At 39.7% G+C, this 13,608-nt stretch overlaps 1 protein-coding gene across 1 annotated transcript in view; it reads left to right on the top strand.

Annotated features, from left to right (window-relative positions):
- Positions 1-13,608, top strand: part of LOC117342184 — a 138,047-nt gene that overhangs the window by 27,650 nt on the left and 96,789 nt on the right. Inside the window, 3 exon segments of the mRNA XM_033904224.1 lie at positions 4,478-4,625; positions 4,938-5,134; positions 6,309-6,453. Coding sequence (XP_033760115.1) covers positions 4,478-4,625; positions 4,938-5,134; positions 6,309-6,453 — 490 coding nt within the window.

Raw genomic sequence — 13,608 nt, 5'->3', positions numbered from 1 at the left:
AATTCATCACGCCATTACTAGTTATATGGTTTGTGCAATAGGACACCATATAACGAATTCATCACGCCATTACTGGTTATATGGTTTGTACAATAGAACACCATATAACGAATTCATCACGCCATTACTAGTTATATGGTTTGTTCAATAGGAAACCATATAACGAATTCATCACGCCATTATTAGTTATATGGTTTGTACAATAGGACACCGTATAACGAATTCATCACGCCATTACTAGTTATATGGTTTCTACAATAGGAAACCAGATAACGAATTCATCCCGCCATTACTGGTTATATGGTTTGTACAATAGGACACCATATAACGAATTCATCCCGCCATTACTGGTTATATGGTTTGTACAATAGGACACCATATAACGAATTCATCACGCCATTACTAGTTATATGGTTTGTACAATATGACACCATATAACGAATTCAGCACGCCATTACTGGTTATATGGTTTGTACAATAGGACACCATATAACGAATTCATCACGCCATTACTAGTTATATGGTTTGTACAATAGGAAACCATATAACGAATTCATCACGCCATTACTAGTTATATGGTTTGTACAATATGACACCATATAACGAATTCATCACGCCATTACTAGTGATATGGTTTGTACAATAGAAAACCATATAACGAATTCATCACGCCATTACTAGTTATATGGTTTGTACAATATGACACCATATAACGAATTCATCACGCCATAACTAGTTATATGGTTTCTACAATAGGAAACCATATAACGAATCCATCACGCCATAACTAGTTATATGGTTTCTACAATAGGAAACCATATAGCGAATCCATCACGCCATTACTAGTTATATGGTTTGTACAATAATAAACCATATAACGAATTCATCACGCCAATACTAGTTATATGTTTTGTACAATAGGAAACCATATAAGGAATCCATCACGCCATTACTAGTTATATGGTTTGTGCAATAGGACACCATATAACGAATTCATCCCGCCATTACTGGTTATATGGTTTGTACAATAGGAAACCATATAACGAAAATATCACGCCATTACTAGTTATATGGTTTGTACAATAGGATACCATATAACGAATCCATCACGCCATTACTAGTTATATGGTTTGTGCAATAGGACACCATATAACGAATTCATTACGCCATTACTAGTTATATGGTTTCTACAATAGGAAACCATATAACGAATTGATCACGCCATTAATAGTTATATGGTTTCTACAATAGGAAACCACATAACGAATTCATCACGCCATTACTAGTTATATGGTTTCTACAATAGGAAACCATATAACGAATTCATCACACCATTACTAGTTATATGGTTTCTACAATAGGAAACCATATAACGAATCCATCACGCCATTACTAGTTATATGGTTTGTACAATAAGAAACCATATAACGAATTCATCACGCCATTACTAGTTATATGGTTTGTACAATAGGAAACCATATAACGAATCCATCACGCCATTACTAGTTATATGTTTGTACAATAGGAAACCATATAACGAATTCATCACGCCATTACTAGTTATATGGTTTGTACAATAGGAAACCATATAACGAATTCATCACGCCATTACTGGTTATATGGTTTGTACAATAGGAAACCATATAACGAAAATATCACGCCATTACTAGTTATATGGTTTGTACAATAGGAAACCATATAACGAATTCATCACGCCATTACTAGTTATATGGTTTGTACATAGAACATATAACGAATTCATCACGCCATTACTGTTATATGTTTGCATGACCATAAAATCATCACGCCATTACTTTATATGTTTTAGCATAGAAACCAAGTAGTTGTCAAGAAACCATTAACGAATCATCACGCCATTACTAGTTATAATGGTTTGTACAATAGGAAACCATATAACGAATTCATCACGCCATTACTAGTTATATGGTTTGTACAATAGGAACACCATATAACGAATTGCATCACGCCATTACTAGTTATAATGGTTTCTACAATAGGAAACCATATAACGAATTCATCACGCCATTACTTTAATGTTTTACAATAAAACCAAAACGATTCATCACGCCATTACTGTTATAGTTTACAATAGGAAACCATATAACGAATTCATCACGCCATTACTAGTTAATAAGTGGTTTTTCTACAATAGGAAACCATATAACGAATTCATCACGCCATTACTAGTTATATGGTTTCTACAATAGGAAACCATATAACGAATTCATCACGCCATTACTAGTTATATGGTTTCTACAATAGGAAACCATATAACGAATTCATCACGCCATTACTAGTTATATGGTTTGTACAATAGGAAACCATATAACGAATTCATCACGCCATTACTAGTTATATGGTTTGTACAATAGGAAACCATATAACGAATTCATCACGCCATTACTAGTTATATGGTTTCTACAATAGGACACCATATAACGAATTCATCACGCCATTACTAGTTATATGGTTTGTACAATAGGAAACCATATAACGAATTCATCACGCCATTACTAGTTATATGGTTTCTACAATAGGAAACCATATAACGAATTCATCACGCCATTACTAGTTATATGGTTTGTACAATAGGAAACCATATAACGAATTCATCACGCCATTACTAGTTATATGGTTTGTACAATAGGAAACCATATAACGAATTCATCACGCCATTACTAGTTATATGGTTTGTACAATAGGAAACCATATAACGAATTCATCACGCCATTACTAGTTATATGGTTTCTGCAATAGGAAACCATATAACGAATTCATTACGCCATTACTAGTTATATGGTTTCTACAATAGGAAACCATATAACGAATTTATCACGCCATTACTAGTTATATGGTTTCTACAATAGGAACCCATATAACGAATTCATCACGCCATTACTAGTTATATGGTTTATACAATAGGAAACCATATAACGAATTCATCACGCCATTACTAGTTATATGGTTTCTACAATAGGAAACCATATAACGAATTCATCACGCCATTACTTAGTTTATATGGTTTGCTACAATAGTAACCAATTATAACGAATTCATCCCCGCCATTACTAGTTATATGGTTTGTTACCATAGGACACCATAGTAACGAATTCATCACCGCATTACTGGTTATATGCGTTTTGTACAATAGGAAACCATATAACGAATTCATCACGCCATTACTAGTATATGGTTTTCTACAATAGGAAACCATATAACGAATTCATCACGCCATTACTAGTTATATGGTTTCTACAATAGGAAACCATATAACGAATTCATCCCGCCATTACTAGTTATATGGTTTCTACAATAGGAAACCATATAACGAATTCATCACGCCATTACTAGTTATATGGTTTGTACAATAGGAAACCATATAACGAATTCATTCACGCCCATTACTAGTTATATGGTTTGTACAATAGGAAACCATATAACGAATTCATCACGCCATTACTGGTTATATGGTTTGTACAATAGGAAACCATATAAACGAATTATCACGCCATTACTAGTTATATGGTTTCTACAATAGGAAACCATATAACGAATTCATCACGCCATTACTAGTTATATGGTTTCTACAATAGGAAACCATATAACGAATTCATCACGCCATTACTAGTTATATGGTTTCTACAATAGGAAACCATATAACGAATTCATCACGCCATTACTAGTTATATGGTTTGTACAATAGGAAACCATATCACGAATTCATCACGCCATTACTAGTTATATGGTTTGTGCAATATGACGCCATATAACGAATTCATCATGCCATTACTAGATATATGGTTTGTACAATAGGAAACCATATAACGAATTCATCACGCCATTACTAGTTATATGGTTTCTACAATAGGAAACCATATAACGAATTCATCACGCCATTACTAGTTATATTGTTTGTACAATAGGAAACCATATCACGAATTCATCACGCCATTACTAGTTATATGGTTTGTGCAATATGACGCCATATAACGAATTCATCATGCCATTACTAGATATATGGTTTGTACAATAGGGGGGGTCAACTATTAAAAAAGCTCCAACCATTTCAGGACGATTTTATATATATAAAAAAAAATACACAAAGATGTGTTCGTTTCGGGGATATTTTTGAATGCGCATTTAAGTCTTGATTATTTTTTTCAATTTCGAAGCGACAGACAAGGGTCGTCTTAAAAAAAAAATTGCTCCCTTAGATTTCACTGACCTCCAAAAGTCTCATAGAGGGTACCACGATTTTAACCAATCAAATGTAACCAAATCTGTCCGAGATGCGAAAATACAGCCACCATAAAGAAATGATATTTTTCAGTAATGATAGGGCTAAATAGGTCTTGACTTAATGACTTTAAATGAATTAAAGTTTATATATATGTTTTCGTCTGATCAATTTGTACTATATATCATCAGATAGTATTAAGTATGTGTCTACTTTCAGTTTTGCCTGGTACAGTACGTCTGGCGGATGGCCCATCGATGATGGAAGGCCGTCTAGAGATGTACTATAATGGAGAGTGGGGGTCTGTGTGCGGAAAGGACTTCAGTCTGAATGAGGCTATAGTTTCCAGTAGACAGATGGGTTTCAGGTAAAGATCAACACTTCACCATCTGTTCTAGATCCATTTGGATGATAGCATTACAAGAATGTTTATATAGAATGTCATTCAATATCAGTAGCGTACGTAGCTAGGTGAAAATTATATAGATGTTTTATACATCACCCCTTTCTCTCTCCTCATCATTTTTTCCTGAAAAAACATGGATCTTTGGTATACAAGCGTTAACATTATTGAATATTTTCACCATACATTTACCTACCGGGAATACGGCCATGCTGTCTCACATATTAGTCCATTTTCAAAGTTTTCTATTGAAAGTTATTTTGTGGTATATTGTAGACTTGAGCGCTATGAGATGGGATATAATGTTGGAACTGGACCTGTATGGGGCCCGTTCTCTTGTTCTGAGGCTCGGACCGAAAGTGGTCTGTTAGACTGTGATCACAGTACAGTCGAGAGCGGGTGTAACCACGGCCAAGACGTGTGGATGGTGTGTACGCCGGACTCGGGAAGCACCACTCCGAGTGCTGCCGAGGGTGTGTACTACAGATGGTTTGGTTTGCTGACATATTGCTGTTAGATATCCATGTCAACCCCCATAGACAATCATCAACACATTACCTTATATTACGCAAACAGCCAGCAAAGCTTGAACATCCCATAATATTATATGATAGAGCTTTTATAACATCATGGATATTTGATGAAAGTAATATAAATAATAACGTGGTTTGGTTTTTTGGAAGACGTGTGTAACCAGGACAGATGATCGCTGGATCGTCTTTCACATGTCTGACTTAAAGTCATCTATATAGGAGAATAATGTTGAATCTTAAACACAAATAAATACATGTATGTACAAATCTGCACAAAAATAGTCATGTAATATACCAAAATGTTTGTCTGGACACGTGGTTTCTTAAAGTCACAAATAATGTGCTGTAGATGCTATCAGTTTCTTCTATAGAGTTAATTTGTGGTAATCTGTAGCATGGAAGAATTCCAAGTCACAAATAATAAACCTGAACAATACTCATGCGAGTGGCTATAGCATACGATAGGAGCATTTGTTTGTCCGGATTTGACTTTATTTGCATTGTACGTATAAACGCTTATTTTGTTTTGATATTGTTTTCACAAATATGGCAAAAAGGGGGAGGGGGTGGGGGGCATTTCAATCAATAAAAATACTCCTATATCTTACTTATCAGATATCTGATCATAGTAAGAAGGACATTTTGAAGAAAAATTGTTAAACTGGTTCGTTTTGGGTCATTTTTCAGATATATGCATTCTTTTCCCAAAGCCTAAAAAAACTGTCTTCTTGTCATGTTTGGGGTTTTTGATAATGTCAAATAAGAGCAGTTTCATGTTTGAAATACTTCTTAATACGCCATATTTGTGCGATATTATTAACAACCGCCATTTGCATTTCAATGTCAAAATAAAAGCAGTCTTTATACATGTTAGAAAGTCAAATTTAGTCCAACCTGTGCTCCAACGGTGTGTTTTATATGCGATGCAAATGAGCTAATTGTGTCCCCAAGAAACAAGCATGTTCTGCTGAAATTTCCAAACACATTACATGTCAGCAACACGTTGATTAAGTTACTTATGTTAAATTTTATCATAGTAGGTATTTACAGACTTGAACAATATCACTGTCTTTACGGGATATGCTGTTAAAGCCACTTAAATGTATACCTGAAGGTGATGTCCGCCTGATCAATACCAAGGATGGCACTGCCGGGTCAGGGAGAGTGGAGATCTATCATGATGGAGTCTGGGGCACAGTGTGTGATGATCGCTTTGAGCTGGTTGATGCACGTGTCGTATGTAGGCAGTTAGGATACAGGTAGGTCACGTGACGTCTGTAGGAAGTTAGGGGACAGCAACCTATCTGTAGTAAATAAACAGTTAGGGGATAGGTAAGTCACCTGTAGTATGTAGTAAGGGGACAGGACAGTCACCTGTAGTATGTAGACAGTGAGGGGACAGGTAAGTCACCTGTGGTATGTAGACAGTAAGGGTACAGGTAAGTCACATGTAGTATGCAGTAAGGGGACAGGTAAGTCACCTGTAGTATGTAGACAGTGAGGGGACATGTAAGTCACCTGTAGTATGTAGACAGTAAGGGGACAGGTAAGTCATCTGTAGTATGTAGACAGACAGTTAAGTCACCTGTAATATGAAGACAGTAAGGGTACAGGTAAGTCACCTGTAGTATGTAGTAAGAGGACAGGTAAGTCACCTGTAGTATGTAGACATTAAGGGGACAGGTAAGTCACCTGTAGTATGTAGACAGTAAGGGGACAGGTAAGTCACCTGTAGTATGTAGACAGTAAGGGGACAGGTAAGTCACCTGTAGTATGTAGACAGTAAGGGTACAGGTAAGTCACCTGTAGTATGTAGACATTAAGGGGACAGGTAAGTCACCTGTAGTATTTAGACAGTAAGGGGACAGGTAAGTCACCTGTAGTATGTAGACAGTAAGGGGACAGGTAAGTCACCTGTAATATGAAGACAGTAAGGGGACAGGTAAGTCACCTGTAGTATGTAGACAGTTAGGGGACAGGTAAGTCACCTGTAGTATGTAGTAAGGGGACAGGTCAGTCACCTGTAATATGAAGACAGTAAGGGGACAGGTAAGTCACCTGTAGTATGTAGACAGTAAGGGTACAGGTTAGTCACCTGTAGTATGTAGACATTAAGGGGACAGGTAAGTCACCTGTAGTATTTAGACAGTAAGGGTACAGGTAAGTCACCTGTAGTATGTAGACAGTAAGGGGACAGGTAAGTCACCTGTAATATGAAGACAGTAAGGGGACAGGTAAGTCACCTGTAGTATGTAGACAGTGAGGGGACATGTAAGTCACCTGTAGTATGTAGACAGTAAGGGGACAGGTAAGTCATCTGTAGTATGTAGACAGACAGTTAAGTCACCTGTAATATGAAGACAGTAAGGGTACAGGTAAGTCACCTGTAGTATGTAGTAAGAGGACAGGTAAGTCACCTGTAGTATGTAGACATTAAGGGGACAGGTAAGTCACCTGTAGTATGTAGACAGTAAGGGGACAGGTAAGTCACCTGTAGTATGTAGACAGTAAGGGGACAGGTAAGTCACCTGTAGTATGTAGACAGTAAGGGTACAGGTAAGTCACCTGTAGTATGTAGACATTAAGGGGACAGGTAAGTCACCTGTAGTATTTAGACAGTAAGGGGACAGGTAAGTCACCTGTAGTATGTAGACAGTAAGGGGACAGGTAAGTCACCTGTAATATGAAGACAGTAAGGGGACAGGTAAGTCACCTGTAGTATGTAGACAGTTAGGGGACAGGTAAGTCACCTGTAGTATGTAGTAAGGGGACAGGTCAGTCACCTGTAATATGAAGACAGTAAGGGGACAGGTAAGTCACCTGTAGTATGTAGACAGTAAGGGTACAGGTTAGTCACCTGTAGTATGTAGACATTAAGGGGACAGGTAAGTCACCTGTAGTATTTAGACAGTAAGGGTACAGGTAAGTCACCTGTAGTATGTAGACAGTAAGGGGACAGGTAAGTCACCTGTAATATGAAGACAGTAAGGGGACAGGTAAGTCACCTGTAGTATGTAGAGAGTCAGGGGACATGTAAGTCACCTGTAGTATGTAGACATTAAGGGGAAAGGTAAGTCACCTGTAGTATTTAGACAGTAAGGGGACAGGTAAGTCACCTGTAGTATGTAGACAGTAAGGGGACAGGTCAGTCACCTGCAATATGAAGACAGTAAGGGGACAGGTAAGTCACCTGTAGTATGTAGAGAGTCAGGGGACATGTAAGTCACCTGCAGTATGTAAACATTAAGGGGACAGGTAAGTCACCTGTAGTATTTAGACAGTAAGGGGACAGGTAAGTCACCTGTAGTATGTAGAGAGTCAGGGGACATGTAAGTCACCTGTAGTATGTAGACATTAAGGGGACAGGTAAGTCACCTGTAGTATGTAGACAGTAAGGGAACAGGTAAGTCACCTGTAGTATGTAGTAAGAGGACAGGTAAGTCACCTGTAGTATGTAGACAGTCAGGGGACATGTAAGTCACCTGTAGTATGTAGACAGTAAGAGGACAGGTAAGTCACCTGTGGTATGTAGACAGTGAGGGGACAGGTAAGTCACCTGAAGTATGTAGACAGTCAGGGGACATGTAAGTCACCTGTAGTATGTAGACCTTAAGGGGACAGGTAAGTCTCCTGTAGTATGTAGACAGCAAGGGGACATGTAAGTCACCTGTAGTATGTAGACATTAAGGGGACAGGTAAGTCACCTGTAGTATGTAGACAGTAAGGGAACAGGTAAGTCACCTGTAGTATGTAGTAAGAGGACAGGTAAGTCACCTGTAGTATGTAGACAGTAAGGGGACAGGTAAGTCACCTGTAGTATGTAGACCTTAAGGGGACAGGTAAGTCTCCTGTAGTATGTAGACAGCAAGGGGACAGGTAAGTCACCTGTGGTATGTAGACAGTAAGGGGACAGGTAAGTCACCTGTAGTATGTAGACAGTAAGGGGACAGGTAAGTCACCTGTAGTATGTAGACAGTAAGGGGACAGGTAAGTCACCTGTAGTATGTAGACAGTAAGGGGACAGGTAAGTCACCTGTAGTATGTAGACAGTAAGAGGACAGGTAAGTCAACTGTAGTATGTAGACAGTGAGGGGACAGGTAAGTCACCTGTAATATGTAGACAGTAAGGGGACAGGTAAGTCACCTGTAGTATGTAGACAGTAAGGGGACAGGTAAGTCACCTGTATTATGTAGACAGTAAGAGGACAGGTAACTCAACTGTAGTATGTAGACAGTGAGGGGACAGGTAAGTCACCTGTAATATGTAGACAGTAAGGGGACAGGTAAGTCACCTGTAGTATGTAGACAGTAAGGGGACAGGTAAGTCACCTGTAGTATGTAGACAGCAAGGGGACAGGTAAGTCACCTGTAGTATGTAGACAGTCAGGAGACAGGTAAGTCACCTGTAGTATGTAGACAGTAAGGGGACAGGTAAGTCACCTGGTGTATGTAGACAGTAAGGGGACAGGTAAGTCACCTGTAATATGAAAACAGTAAGGGGACAGGTAAGTCACCTGTAGTATGTAGACAGTCAGGGGACATGTAAGTCACCTGTAGTGTGTAGACAGTAAGAGGACAGGTAAGTCACCTGTAGTATGTAGACAGTAAGGGGACAGGTCAGTCACCTGCAATATGAAGACAGTAAGGGGACAGGTAAGTCACCTGTAGTATGTAGAGAGTCAGGGGACATGTAAGTCACCTGTAGTATGTAAACATTAAGGGGACAGGTAAGTCACCTGTAGTATTTAGACAGTAAGGGGACAGGTAAGTCACCTGTAGTATGTAGAGAGTCAGGGGACATGTAAGTCACCTGTAGTATGTAGACATTAAGGGGACAGGTAAGTCACCTGTAGTATGTAGACAGTAAGGGAACAGGTAAGTCACCTGTAGTATGTAGTAAGAGGACAGGTAAGTCACCTGTAGTATGTAGACAGTCAGGGGACATGTAAGTCACCTGTAGTATGTAGACAGTAAGAGGACAGGTAAGTCACCTGTGGTATGTAGACAGTGAGGGGACAGGTAAGTCACCTGAAGTATGTAGACAGTCAGGGGACATGTAAGTCACCTGTAGTATGTAGACCTTAAGGGGACAGGTAAGTCTCCTGTAGTATGTAGACAGCAAGGGGACATGTAAGTCACCTGTAGTATGTAGACATTAAGGGGACAGGTAAGTCACCTGTAGTATGTAGACAGTAAGGGAACAGGTAAGTCACCTGTAGTATGTAGTAAGAGGACAGGTAAGTCACCTGTAGTATGTAGACAGTAAGGGGACAGGTAAGTCACCTGTAGTATGTAGACCTTAAGGGGACAGGTAAGTCTCCTGTAGTATGTAGACAGCAAGGGGACAGGTAAGTCACCTGTGGTATGTAGACAGTAAGGGGACAGGTAAGTCACCTGTAGTATGTAGACAGTAAGGGTACAGGTAAGTCACCTGTAGTATGTAGACAGTAAGGGGACAGGTAAGTCACCTGTAGTATGTAGACAGTAAGGGGACAGGTAAGTCACCTGTAGTATGTAGACAGTAAGAGGACAGGTAAGTCAACTGTAGTATGTAGACAGTGAGGGGACAGGTAAGTCACCTGTAATATGTAGACAGTAAGGGGACAGGTAAGTCACCTGTAGTATGTAGACAGTAAGGGGACAGGTAAGTCACCTGTATTATGTAGACAGTAAGAGGACAGGTAACTCAACTGTAGTATGTAGACAGTGAGGGGACAGGTAAGTCACCTGTAATATGTAGACAGTAAGGGGACAGGTAAGTCACCTGTAGTATGTAGACAGTAAGGGGACAGGTAAGTCACCTGTAGTATGTAGACAGCAAGGGGACAGGTAAGTCACCTGTAGTATGTAGACAGTCAGGAGACAGGTAAGTCACCTGTAGTATGTAGACAGTAAGGGGACAGGTAAGTCACCTGGTGTATGTAGACAGTAAGGGGACAGGTAAGTCACCTGTAATATGAAAACAGTAAGGGGACAGGTAAGTCACCTGTAGTATGTAGACAGTCAGGGGACATGTAAGTCACCTGTAGTGTGTAGACAGTAAGAGGACAGGTAAGTCACCTGTAGTATTTAGACAGTAAGGGGACAGGTAAGTCACCTGTAGTATGTAGACAGTAAGGGGACAGGTCAGTCACCTGCAATATGAAGACAGTAAGGGGACAGGTAAGTCACCTGTAGTATGTAGAGAGTCAGGGGACATGTAAGTCACCTGTAGTATGTAAACATTAAGGGGACAGGTAAGTCACCTGTAGTATTTAGACAGTAAGGGGACAGGTAAGTCACCTGTAGTATGTAGAGAGTCAGGGGACATGTAAGTCACCTGTAGTATGTAGACATTAAGGGGACAGGTAAGTCACCTGTAGTATGTAGACAGTAAGGGAACAGGTAAGTCACCTGTAGTATGTAGTAAGAGGACAGGTAAGTCACCTGTAGTATGTAGACAGTCAGGGGACATGTAAGTCACCTGTAGTATGTAGACAGCAAGGGGACATGTAAGTCACCTGTAGTATGTAGACATTAAGGGGACAGGTAAGTCACCTGTAGTATGTAGACAGTAAGGGAACAGGTAAGTCACCTGTAGTATGTAGTAAGAGGACAGGTAAGTCACCTGTAGTATGTAGACAGTAAGGGGACAGGTAAGTCACCTGTAGTATGTAGACCTTAAGGGGACATGTAAGTCTCCTGTAGTATGTAGACAGCAAGGGGACAGGTAAGTCACCTGTGGTATGTAGACAGTAAGGGGACAGGTAAGTCACCTGTAGTATGTAGACAGTAAGGGTACAGGTAAGTCACCTGTAGTATGTAGACAGTAAGGGGACAGGTAAGTCACCTGTAGTATGTAGACAGTAAGGGGACAGGTAAGTCACCTGTAGTATGTAGACAGTAAGAGGACAGGTAAGTCAACTGTAGTATGTAGACAGTGAGGGGACAGGTAAGTCACCTGTAATATGTAGACAGTAAGGGGACAGGTAAGTCACCTGTAGTATGTAGACAGTAAGGGGACAGGTAAGTCACCTGTAGTATGTAGACAGTAAGAGGACAGGTAACTCAACTGTAGTATGTAGACAGTGAGGGGACAGGTAAGTCACCTGTAATATGTAGACAGTAAGGGGACAGGTAAGTCACCTGTAGTATGTAGACAGTAAGGGGACAGGTAAGTCACCTGTAGTATGTAGACAGCAAGGGGACAGGTAAGTCACCTGTAGTATGTAGACAGTCAGGAGACAGGTAAGTCACCTGTAGTATGTAGACAGTAAGGGGACAGGTAAGTCACCTGGTGTATGTAGACAGTAAGGGGACAGGTAAGTCACCTGTAATATGAAAACAGTAAGGGGACAGGTAAGTCACCTGTAGTATGTAGACAGTCAGGGGACATGTAAGTCACCTGTAGTATGTAGACAGTAAGAGGACAGGTAAGTCACCTGTGGTATGTAGACAGTGAGGGGACAGGTAAGTCACCTGAAGTATGTAGACAGTCAGGGGACATGTAAGTCACATGTAGTATGTAGACAGTAAGGGGACAGGTTAGTCACCTGTAGTATGTAGACAGTAAGGGGACATGTAAGTCACCTGTAGTATGTAGACAGTAAGGGGACAGGTAAGTTACCTGTAGTATGTAGACAGTAAGGGGACAGGTAAGTCACCTGTAGTATGTAGACAGTAAGGGGACAGGTAAGTCACCTGCAGTATGTAGACAGTAAGGGGACATGTAAGTCACCTGTAGTATGTAGACAGTAAGGGGACAGGTAAGTTACCTGTGGTATGTAGTAAGAGGACAGGTAAGTCACCTGTAGTATGTAGACAGTAAGGAGACAGGTAAGTCACCTGTAGTATGTAGACAGTAAGGGGACATGTAAGTCACCTGTAGTATGTAGTAAGGGGACAGGTACGTCACCTGTACTATGTAGACAGTAAGGGGACAGGTAAGTCACCTGAACTATGTAGACAGTTAGGGGACAGGTACAAGTCACAGACAATTAGGGTATTTGTAATGTATGGTCTTTAGATAGCTTGGCGGTCTATATGTATACAGATATAGTGTTGCTAATTAATTAATTGAATGAGTTATTTGTACATATAGGGAACAACCAACTAATTGAAAAAAATAGATTTTTGAAACATCACCTGTGTATAGTAAAATTGAGCTAAGGATAAAATGTCTGGCAGCCACTGATTGGCCAGTATGTTATGAAGTAGCAAAATAGATATGTGGCCTGATAGGTAACTGTCCATAATAAATGTTGATATAAATTTAGTAAGTTTCAGATTTTTGAGAATTTTTACTGCGAAATTCACCCGTTTTGAAAATGGCTACCCTGAAAAAAATTTGAGCTGAAGGACCCAACTTATGTTTTTGAATTACGTGTCATATGCGACCCTAAACTTTTGTAATAAACCATAATTGCCTTACTGAA

Source organism: Pecten maximus, chromosome 2 (genome assembly GCF_902652985.1).
Source record: "Pecten maximus chromosome 2, xPecMax1.1, whole genome shotgun sequence".
Taxonomy (NCBI): domain Eukaryota; kingdom Metazoa; phylum Mollusca; class Bivalvia; order Pectinida; family Pectinidae; genus Pecten; species Pecten maximus.
The sequence above is the reverse complement of the archived record's forward strand: the minus strand, read 5'-3'. Positions and strand labels throughout refer to the sequence as shown.